At 53.0% G+C, this 11,534-nt stretch overlaps 1 protein-coding gene across 1 annotated transcript in view; it reads left to right on the plus strand.

Moving 5' to 3' along the window:
* LOC113213986 (heparan-alpha-glucosaminide N-acetyltransferase) overlaps nucleotides 1-10,308 on the plus strand; it is a 23,715-nt gene extending 13,407 nt beyond the window's left edge. Inside the window, exons 2-8 of the mRNA XM_052276650.1 lie at nucleotides 6,151-6,315; nucleotides 6,527-6,657; nucleotides 6,759-6,874; nucleotides 7,240-7,549; nucleotides 7,994-8,198; nucleotides 8,345-8,825; nucleotides 9,273-10,308. Coding sequence (XP_052132610.1) covers nucleotides 6,154-6,315; nucleotides 6,527-6,657; nucleotides 6,759-6,874; nucleotides 7,240-7,549; nucleotides 7,994-8,198; nucleotides 8,345-8,825; nucleotides 9,273-9,742 — 1,875 coding nt within the window. The 5' untranslated portion in view covers nucleotides 6,151-6,153 and the 3' untranslated portion in view covers nucleotides 9,743-10,308. The remainder of the gene's footprint in view (nucleotides 1-6,150; nucleotides 6,316-6,526; nucleotides 6,658-6,758; nucleotides 6,875-7,239; nucleotides 7,550-7,993; nucleotides 8,199-8,344; nucleotides 8,826-9,272) is intronic.
* Nucleotides 10,309-11,534: the final 1,226 nt, after the last annotated feature.

Here is an 11,534-nt window from a genome sequence, read left to right on the forward strand (position 1 = left end):
CCCAACACCGAGGCTAACATTAGGAACCGACATCATTCTCGAAAAGAAAGGTAAAGGTCGCACCAAAAACGCTGCCTCTGCCATGCCTCCTTAACTGTCAAACTAAAACTCATTAAAATTGCACTGTCCATGCTTGTGCTGCTTCGCCTCTTTCACGAAATCAGAGAGATACGTTTTTAGAAGTTTAATTATTATTTTAGTTGCCTTTTTTATTTTTTTTTATTTTTTAAAGCGCTATGATGCGGTGTTTCCGAATGAACCGATGTGCCGTGCCACACACACGCACGCTTGAGAATTTATTCAGTCAATAAAAAATGATTACAGTCTCTCTCTCACACACACACTCGCAGCGTTTCGTATAACGTTTACTACCATTACTTGACGGTGAAACGTTATACGTTGGTGTCTCTCTTCTTTCACTTTATTCTTCCCACCTTCCCATTCAACACTCGCGTCGTGGCGTCTTTCTTTCCCTCGCGACCGTTTCAGTTTTACACCAAGGTGAGATAATATTCATAATCTGTCCCAGTAAACTCGGATGGGGCGGGGCGCGGGGCGGTCAGTGTGATGGTACCGGATTATCCACTGCCCCCGCCCCCGTCCCGCCCCTCTGTCGTGGTCCAGTCGACCTTGCGGACGGCCCCGCCCCGCCCCGCTCCGCCCCGACTCGCGCCTCTGTGAGGCGAGCGTGAAAGTGCTGGAAGAAAGCTTTGTACCAAGCAGTTGTATACCGCGCACGTACACCTAGCAGTCCAAGTTATGTACACCGGTTATGGAAAATTATTGAAAAAAATAAATATATTATTAAATGCACCATGGTTTCAATGGCACGCGTAGCCCTCGTTTCAATCGGTTCTAGTGGTGGAAAGAGGGTAGGTTTGGTCGAGTGGTCGTTTCCGGGTCGTCTCGTCGAAACAAATACCACGGTAATCCTTGTTGGAGAAAACTTTCCTGAAAGTTTGCATATAATTTGACTGAGCTGAAGTCTTCTTCTTTTTATTTTCTTAATTTTTTAATATTTTTTAAAAAGAACATTTGCTGTATTCCAGTAGTCAATGCCACCCACTGGGCGGTGGCCGTATACCTGCCTAGCGTCAGGCGACATGTCACTTTTATTGACACTTTTGGGCGAATAACGCAGGTATATCCAACACGGGAGACTGGTGGAGCTGATGCTCTGTCTCACCTTTGCTATCAAACTCATTACATCCGACAGCAGGATGACATACCACAAGACCTTTATAGGGTGGAGGGTACATACATATATTGTGGGGTGCCAAAAGGATCAAAACCGTCATTGGAGTCATTGGGAGATATTTTGTACCCCTGGGGTGCATATCTCATGCGCATTGGGTCCCTGGGCCCGCGGTCCTTTTTGCACCCCATGGCTCTTGTATCCCCCCCCCCCTCTCCTCTCAAGCAAGCAGGCGTCGCCCATTCACGGTCTGGATCGGTTAGATGTTATAATAAGCTGGCGCGCTTATTTGCTGGGGCGGGATGACTGGAGGCTCCACATAATGCAGACTGCTTGTTCACGCTCTTTAAGTGTGTGACACGTGCGATACGGGAGGCTTTCACTCTCGGCCGGTACAGTGTAGAGGAGCAAGTCCGCGTCGGGTCGCAATAAAGTTTTAGAAAGGTGTCTCTCCTCTCGCCACCACGACCGCGCGGACGTTTGAACCGCGACGCCGTTTTGGCGCCACTGGCGGCACTACATCTGCGAGGCAGCAGGCGAGGCGGGACGCGGGCCCACCCCTCTGCGGGCGCAGCAGGGCCTCTTTGGCCTATATCAACGGATTTATGCGAATTTATGGGTTTCGGATCAGATCCGCGCACTGACCACTCAATCCTTGCGCAATTCCTATTGGTGGTGGTAGTGGTGCATGAAGCGCGCTTCGGCTTGCTTGTACCCTGTGTGCCTATAAAAGCGTTTGTCGAAAAGTTTCGCGCACCATTTGGATTTTAAAGGCGGAGGCTTTTGAAATGCGCAAAAGATTGTATTGTTTTGCTTAACATTTACTTCAGAGAATATTCTTTTTTGTTCGTTGGGGGTCTGTTGAGCAGGCCGGCTAATGTCAAGACCACATCACCTTTTTATTCTCTTTGTGTCTTTCTTTTTTTTGCCATCTTTCGCGAAATACCACTAAACGGCACTCTGCTGTCCTACGTCATGGGTATTCTTGTCCGCATCCGGATACTACCACTCCACTCCACTCCAAGCCGAGCCGAGCCCGGTCGGGTCGGGTCGGTCGGGTCAGCCGCTCGATCGCTCCCCCCGGGGGCACCTGCTATCCTTGTCATGAGATGCGAATAATGTTGGTTTCTCGGTTAGTCTCGGGGCCGTTTTAGCACGATCGAGCCTTCCTGATTGACATCATAGGGCGCCGTTGAGGAGGGGAGGGAGGGAGGGAGGGAGGGAGGGAGGGAGGAAGGGAGGGAACGAGCAGGGTTGAGGAGGTATGGAGATGAAGCCCCGCAGGTCCAGTTGCGCAAGGCTGATAGTCTGCGACACGGTCCCGCAGACCCAGACCCGGCGGCGCGGCAGCAGCTCAAGTTTGTTTACACTTTTGCCGGGTCGCGGTGGTGGCGGTGGCTTTGCGCGGATTCCCTCCCTCTTTCATTCCCTCTCCCCCTCCCTCCCCCCTCCTCTCCCGAGCCCTCCCGCGAGCAGTGTGTATTCATCTTCATGATTAAACAATTAAATTTGCGCCGCGAGAGGTTGTTGTTGTTGATTGCGGGTGTCGGGGCGGCGGCGGGTGGCGACAGCAGAGTCAGGCACTACTTCTGTCTGGGGCTGATGCGCGGACTATGCGCACTGTAAGAAACACCGCGTCAACTCAAGTGAACCTAAAAAAAAAGTAAATTTAATGTTTTAATTATTTTTTTTCCTTCGTTTTGTTTAGCGTTAAAATTTTCAAAAATTTCCGGAAAATTTTCGAAAACTCCCCGAAAATTTCCTGAAAATAACGGAAAACTTCCGAAGTCTGGGAAATTTTCCAGTATTTCCTTGAAATTTCCCGTGTTTTGCGGAAATTTTTTGTAAAATTTCCGGAAACTTTCCAAGCAGGGCTTCCAACCCCAGTTTCGTTTGAACAATGTCTCTTGTTTTTGCAGGCCATGCTGCCGTCGGCGCTGTGGTGGCTGGAGGAGTCCGGGCCGGCCCACTTCGAGGGCCTGGACCTGACGCGGCTGCGCATGGACCAGGCCTACGTGCGCGTGCACAACGACGCCGACGAGGACCCGCTCTGGCTCTACTCCCTGTCGGAGGACTGCGTCGACGTAAGGGCCCGCGCCGCACCACACTACTTTTCGCGACTAGGGTTGAAAGACCCTGGAAAGTTTCCGAAAAAATTCAGGAAAATTTTCGGAAAAGACGGAAAATTTCCCAAATTTTGGAAAGCTTTCCAAAATTTTCCTGAAAATTTTGGAAATTTCCAACCTTATTCTGGCTCCGAAATATTTGAAAATCGTATCCCCCATGTTTTGGCAGTGCCCCTACCGCCGCACCGCCGATGTGTCTGGGGAGGGGCCGCACGTCCTGACGGTGGACACGGCGCGCGCCGCCACCTGGAGGTTCTACACCAACGGCGACAACGCGACCGTGCCCGAGGATGACCTTAGGTAGGAAGAAGGCGAGCGCGAGGGCCTCTTATACGTGGGAGTACGCGACTGCCACATCGTGCAGACTTAACGGACTTGGTTGTTCGTTTTTTGCTCCGCAGGTGGGCCGGCTGCGAGGTGCCCGCCGCCCTCGGCGAGTTCGGCGTCTACGACCTCCACGTCAACGGCTCGGACTGCATGCTCCACACCGCCCAGCCGGCCGTCAACGTGCTCTTTCGTGAGTAGACAAGCTCTAACAATGGCCATGCTATAACGTTGGTCGTTTCCGGGTCGTCTCGTCGAAACAAATACCACGGTAATCCTTGTTGGAGAAAACTTTCCTGAAAGTTTGCATATAATTTGACTGAGCTGAAGTCTTCTTCTTTTTATTTTCTTAATTTTTTAATATTTTTTAAAAAGAACATTTGCTGTATTCCAGTAGTCAATGCCACCCACTGGGCGGTGGCCGTATACCTGCCTAGCGTCAGGCGACATGTCACTTTTATTGACACTTTTGGGCGAATAACGCAGGTATATCCAACACGGGAGACTGGTGGAGCTGATGCTCTGTCTCACCTTTGCTATCAAACTCATTACATCCGACAGCAGGATGACATACCACAAGACCTTTATAGGGTGGAGGGTACATACATATATTGTGGGGTGCCAAAAGGATCAAAACCGTCATTGGAGTCATTGGGAGATATTTTGTACCCCTGGGGTGCATATCTCATGCGCATTGGGTCCCTGGGCCCGCGGTCCTTTTTGCACCCCATGGCTCTTGTATCCCCCCCCCCCTCTCCTCTCAAGCAAGCAGGCGTCGCCCATTCACGGTCTGGATCGGTTAGATGTTATAATAAGCTGGCGCGCTTATTTGCTGGGGCGGGATGACTGGAGGCTCCACATAATGCAGACTGCTTGTTCACGCTCTTTAAGTGTGTGACACGTGCGATACGGGAGGCTTTCACTCTCGGCCGGTACAGTGTAGAGGAGCAAGTCCGCGTCGGGTCGCAATAAAGTTTTAGAAAGGTGTCTCTCCTCTCGCCACCACGACCGCGCGGACGTTTGAACCGCGACGCCGTTTTGGCGCCACTGGCGGCACTACATCTGCGAGGCAGCAGGCGAGGCGGGACGCGGGCCCACCCCTCTGCGGGCGCAGCAGGGCCTCTTTGGCCTATATCAACGGATTTATGCGAATTTATGGGTTTCGGATCAGATCCGCGCACTGACCACTCAATCCTTGCGCAATTCCTATTGGTGGTGGTAGTGGTGCATGAAGCGCGCTTCGGCTTGCTTGTACCCTGTGTGCCTATAAAAGCGTTTGTCGAAAAGTTTCGCGCACCATTTGGATTTTAAAGGCGGAGGCTTTTGAAATGCGCAAAAGATTGTATTGTTTTGCTTAACATTTACTTCAGAGAATATTCTTTTTTGTTCGTTGGGGGTCTGTTGAGCAAGCCAGCTAATGTCAAGACCACATCACCTGTTTATTCTCTTTGTGTCTTCCTTTTTTTTGCCATCTTTCGCGAAATACCACTAAACGGCACTCTGCTGTCCTACGTCATGGGTATTCTTGTCCGCATCCGGATACTACCACTCCACACCACTCCAAGCCGAGCCGAGCCCGGTCGGGTCGGGTCGGTCGGGTCAGCCGCTCGATCGCTCCCCCCGGGGGCACCTGCTATCCTTGTCATGAGATGCGAATAATGTTGGTTTCTCGGTTAGTCTCGGGGCCGTTTTAGCACGATCGAGCCTTCCTGATTGACATCATAGGGCGCCGTTGAGGAGGGGAGGGAGGGAGGGAGGGAGGGAGGGAGCGAGGAAGGGAGGGAACGAGCAGGGTTGAGGAGGTATGGAGATGAAGCCCCGCAGGTCCAGTTGCGCAAGGCTGATAGTCTGCGACACGGTCCCGCAGACCCAGACCCGGCGGCGCGGCAGCAGCTCAAGTTTGTTTACACTTTTGCCGGGTCGCGGTGGTGGCGGTGGCTTTGCGCGGATTCCCTCCCTCTTTCATTCCCTCTCCCCCTCCCTCCCCCCTCCTCTCCCGAGCCCTCCCGCGAGCAGTGTGTATTCATCTTCATGATTAAACAATTAAATTTGCGCCGCGAGAGGTTGTTGTTGTTGATTGCGGGTGTCGGGGCGGCGGCGGGTGGCGACAGCAGAGTCAGGCACTACTTCTGTCTGGGGCTGATGCGCGGACTATGCGCACTGTAAGAAACACCGCGTCAACTCAAGTGAACCTAAAAAAAAAGTAAATTTAATGTTTTAATTATTTTTTTTCCTTCGTTTTGTTTAGCGTTAGCCGTCGTCCTCGCTCGCGCCCTCGCCCGCCGCGGCGCCCACGCCCGCCCGGAGGAGGGTGCGCTCTCTCGACGTGGTCAGAGGGTAAGTGAGTGCGTTATGGTATCTGGGGACTTTAAAGTCTGGGAAATTTTCCAGTATTTCCTTGAAATTTCCCGTGTTTTGCGGAAATTTTTTGTAAAATTTCCGGAAACTTTCCAAGCAGGGCTTCCAACCCCAGTTTCGTTTGAACAATGTCTCTTGTTTTTGCAGGCCATGCTGCCGTCGGCGCTGTGGTGGCTGGAGGAGTCCGGGCCGGCCCACTTCGAGGGCCTGGACCTGACGCGGCTGCGCATGGACCAGGCCTACGTGCGCGTGCACAACGACGCCGACGAGGACCCGCTCTGGCTCTACTCCCTGTCGGAGGACTGCGTCGACGTAAGGGCCCGCGCCGCACCACACTACTTTTCGCGACTAGGGTTGAAAGACCCTGGAAAGTTTCCGAAAAAATTCAGGAAAATTTTCGGAAAAGACGGAAAATTTCCCAAATTTTGGAAAGCTTTCCAAAATTTTCCTGAAAATTTTGGAAATTTCCAACCTTATTCTGGCTCCGAAATATTTGAAAATCGTATCCCCCATGTTTTGGCAGTGCCCCTACCGCCGCACCGCCGATGTGTCTGGGGAGGGGCCGCACGTCCTGACGGTGGACACGGCGCGCGCCGCCACCTGGAGGTTCTACACCAACGGCGACAACGCGACCGTGCCCGAGGATGACCTTAGGTAGGAAGAAGGCGAGCGCGAGGGCCTCTTATACGTGGGAGTACGCGACTGCCACATCGTGCAGACTTAACGGACTTGGTTGTTCGTTTTTTGCTCCGCAGGTGGGCCGGCTGCGAGGTGCCCGCCGCCCTCGGCGAGTTCGGCGTCTACGACCTCCACGTCAACGGCTCGGACTGCATGCTCCACACCGCCCAGCCGGCCGTCAACGTGCTCTTTCGTGAGTAGACGAGCTCTAACAATGGCGATGCTATAACGTCTTGTCGCGCTCGAGAAAAATTAGCTCGATTGCTACCAAATAGCCAACTACGGTATAACTAATTACTCTATGTAGCTAAAATTTTACTATGTAGCTAAAATTACGCCGTGTAGCGAAAATTACGCCATGTAGCGAAAATTAAGCAAAATGGCTACAATTAGCTAAAAATTGGTCAAATAGCTAACAATTTAGCCAAATTGGTCAAATAAATTCTTTAGTTATCATGGCTAAATAGTAATTGGTTGTCCCGTATTTAGCTATGGGTTAGCTATGTAGCTGATATTTTTGTGGACACCGCGAGTCATGACGCCGTTGTCGGTCTGCAGCGCTGGCGAGCGTGGCCGTGGCCCTGCTCGCCCTGGCCGTGCTCCACGGCGCCGTGTCCCTCGTGGCGTCGTGCTTCGGGCGTCGCCAGCGCCGGCGCAAGGAGGCGAGGCGGGCCGCGGCGGCCGCGCCCCCGCAGCACGTCGAGGCCCTCGGCGACTACAAGGCGCAGATGAACGGCAACGGGCGCAAGCTGCTGGACGCGGACACGCCGTCGGCGTCCCCGTCGCCGTCGTCCTCGCTCGCGCCCTCGCCCGCCGCAGCGCCCACGCCCGCCCGGAGGAGGGTGCGCTCTCTCGACGTGGTCAGAGGGTAAGTGAGTGCGTTATGGTATCTGGGGACTTTAAAGTCTGGGAAATTTCCAGGAAAATTCCCTAAACTTTTCCAGAAAAAAAATTGTAAAAATTCAAAAGTGTGCGTTTTCCCCCGAAATACTTTTCTAGAACGCGATTTCAAGCGTTTCGGGTGGTGCAGGCATTTTTGATTTAGCTGTCGAGTGGCAGGGGCCCCGATGGCACTTTGGCACGCCTGCAGCGTAGGCCACCAATCCTACGCGCCCGTCACGTTGGTGGCTTGTTCCGACTCTTACAGGCGGTGCCACCACCGCACCGTCCATCCGCGGCGGGGAATCTGCAGCAACAGCCATGAAATGTTTTGAAATTCTTACTCCCGTTTCGGAAACTTGCTTTTTTGATTAATTGATTTCGCTAGGCAATGCCATTTAATTGACCTCGTTCTCTTGCGTCCGTTTTGCAGGATCAGCATCGTGCTCATGATGTTCGTGAACCATGGCGCGGGCGGCTACTGGTTCCTGGAGCACGCGACGTGGGACGGCCTGTACGTCGGCGACCTGGTGTTTCCCTGGTTCATGTGGATCATGGGCGTGTGCATCCCGCTGTCCGTTCGGCCGCAGCTCGCGCGCGGCGCTAGCCGCTGCCGCCTCCTGCTCCAAGTCATACGGGTCAGTCAGCCAGATTTAAAAACAAAACAAAACAAAACAAAACAAAAACAACACACACAAATTTAAACCTGGTTTTAAAATCTTAAACCGAAATGTATTTCAAAAACGTTAAAATATGTTTTCTCTTTTTAAAAATTTCCGTGCAGCGCTCCGTGGTGCTGTTCGCCCTGGGCGTGGCGCTGACGTCGCTGTCGACGAGCCGCCTCGAGTCCCTGCGCGTCATGGGCGTCCTGCAGCGGCTGGCCGTCGCCTACCTGGTGGCGGCCTCGCTGGCCGTGCTCATGACTCCCCGGCGCTGGGGGGCGGCCGCCGTGGACCTGGGCGTCGGCGCCAAGGGCCGGCGCCCCGGCGTGCTGGCCGACGTGGTGGTGCTGCTGCCGCAGTGGGTCGTGGTGCTGGCGCTGGCCGCCCTGCACGTGGCCGCCTTCCTGCTGCTCGACGTGCCCGGCTGCCCGCGCGGCTACATGGGGCCCGGCGGCGTGCACCTGGACGGCGCGTACCCCAACTGCACAGGCGGCGCGGCCGGCTACGTCGACAGGCTGGTCCTGGGCGAGGAGCACCTCTACCAGACGCCCGGCGCGCACGCCGTCTACGGCTCGGGCCCCTTCGACCCCGAGGGCCTGCTGGGTGAGTGAGAGTGTTGGCCTGCTTACGATAAATCGACTTATTTGTAAAAAAAGTTTACAGCTCAATCAAATGATAATCAGACCAGGACCATGCTGCAAGTCCAGTGCTCATTGTGAACAGATTAAATTTTCACTGGGCTCGTGGGGATTAAATGCTTGATGTCGCGACTAAATTGATGGGATGACCGACCGGAAGCACACGCGAGGACCATGCTGCAAGTCCATAGTGCTCATTGTGAACAGTGAAAAGCAATTGCAGGCTTTGGGGGGAAATTTTTTCACTTTATAAATGCATGGATAATTAATGTGTTCAACTGGCTTGCACATTTAAGTGATCAACAAACTATGTCTAACAAAAAATATATTGAAAACTTTAGAGTACTATACTATACGACGAAGCCAGAAATACATTGCATTCCACTAGTTTAAATGTAACGTTGCGTTGCAGGTTGCCTGAGCAGCGTGCTGCAGGTGTTCCTCGGGGTGCAGGCGGGCACCGCGCTCGTCACCTACTCGTCGTGGCGGGCGCGCGTGGTGCGCTGGTTCACGTGGGCGGTGCTGCTGGCCGCGGCCGGCGTGTGCGGCTGGTACTTCGGCGACGTGCCCGTCAACAAGAGCCTGTGGACCGTCACGTTCGTGGCGCTCACCTCGAGCCTGGCGCTCGTGCTGCTGTGCGTCGTCTACCTGCTCGTCGACGTGTGGCGCTGCTGGACCGGCTCGCCCTTCCTCTACCCGGGCATGAACGCCCTCGTCATGTACGCCGGCCACCAGCTGTGCTACCGCCTGTTCCCCTTCCACTGGCAGCTCGGGCCCATGAACACGCATCTCATGCGGCTGCTCGAGAACGTCTGGGGGACGCTGCTCTGGATCCTGGTCGCCGTCTTCCTCTACCGACGCAAGGTCTTCATCTCCGTTTAAAGTCGCGTCGCGGACTCTTGTGAATAGTTTTTCCTTGTGTATGTGTGAGAGCGTGTGTATACGTGTGTGTGAGTGTGTGTGTGGCTATGTCTTTCTGTCTGTGTGTGTGTGTGTGTATGTGTCTGTGTAGCGCGAGCGGTGAGCCTGCGTTTCTGTAAATATATTAATGTATACTTCACACGCTGAAAACAGTACTGCTTTCCTGTGTTTCATGCTGTACCTCGTTTCAAAAATAGGTATACAGGTACAGAAACGTAAAGAAAAGCAAATGATGCAGTAATGATGATACTAGTGTCCAAATACAAAATAATAATACTGAAAAAAAAAGAATCACCGTACTAGTAACTTTTGAATTAAAATACGGCGCAGCGAATGAAACGCATTGCGAAGTTCGCTTGCTTGATTATACAAATTGTATTTGGCAGCTGTTGAAAAGGACGGCTGCCTGACTGAAAATATTGTGTATTAGTGTAATAATCTTAGTGCCATGACAAGATTGGTGACGTGATTGGTTTTCCTTGCTGTTGTTTCGCTGTTTAATAAAGAATATGTCAAACATCGATAAAGTGAACCATTCATTTATTGCAACAAGCAAAATTTCTTCACTGGCACAAAAAACAAAAAAAAACAAAACAAAAAAACAAATATTGGCCGGACTGTTTCTGTCCACTTTCTACCCTCCCCCCCTCCCCCCGCCTCTTGGCGTGGCTCTCTGCTCGCCGAATCACCTGTCACTCTCTGGACGCCGCCGTCGCTCGCGCCGCCTCTACAGTCCCTCACCGGCCACCGGCCACTCCGTCGCACTTGTCGCACAGCACCTCGGCCCCGTACACCAACGGTCGCACTTGGGCCAGCTGCCTGACGCAGTGGGCCGCGTCGTGAAAGACAGAACGACCCTTCCGCGGCGCAGCTAGAATGTCCGACCAATTTTCAAAAACAAAATCCTAAAAAGTCAGTGCTGCCCGGCCTAGCTTTTGACCGACCTAATTTTCTCCGACCTCGTCGTCGATATGCTGAAATTTGAGGAGAATGTGCTTCAAAGAGGAACAGGCTTCAAAAATAAAAAATAAAAATGGGGGAGTACTTTCCTCATCCCACCGCAGTAGTTAGCGAACTGTCGGTCACTGTTCCGAACAGCCGCTTCCAACCGCAATGGTCAGAACATACTCCCGGGGTTTGTGAGACGGTTGTGGCGTACGTTGGTTAAACTGCACTGACCCACCACAGGTCATAGAGCCCTTTTAAGCCAGTTTCTAGGTCTCATTATCAACCCAGCTACCACAGCGAGGTGGCAGGCACCAGGGCGCGAAACCCGGCCCAGAGCCGACACTTTCTGACACCTATGACGCAGTTTGAAGGGTTTGAAGTCCATCCGAAATTTGGTGGCCTGAGAAAAAAAATTCAGATCGTCGGAGGATCGAACCGCCGACCTTCCGCGCTCCGAGCGGGCGCGCTTCCGACTGAGCCGTAGAGGCGAGATACAGGCTAATGCTCCAGGGAACGATCGATTCTACGCTGTTGCTGACTGCTAAAAAAAATTGTGTGAAGAACTATTTTTTTTTGTTTACACAACATACACCTGTTTGTGCGTTTTGAAGTGCTGGGAACAACATATCATAAGATGGCTCTGGACTTGACCCGGGACGGCGATCGGCACCGCCACACGTCTGGGTGGAGGGCCAGCGCGGCACTTTGAGTGCCGGCTAGGCGGACCTCTCAAGAAAGGAACCCAAAAAAGCAATCGCCATCTTTTGATATGTTGTCCCTCGCACTTCAAAACGCGCGAATAGTA

The sequence above is a fragment of the Frankliniella occidentalis genome, unplaced genomic scaffold, assembly GCF_000697945.3.
Source record: "Frankliniella occidentalis isolate FOCC.00 unplaced genomic scaffold, Focc_3.1 Scaffold9, whole genome shotgun sequence".
Lineage (NCBI taxonomy): Eukaryota > Metazoa > Arthropoda > Insecta > Thysanoptera > Thripidae > Frankliniella > Frankliniella occidentalis.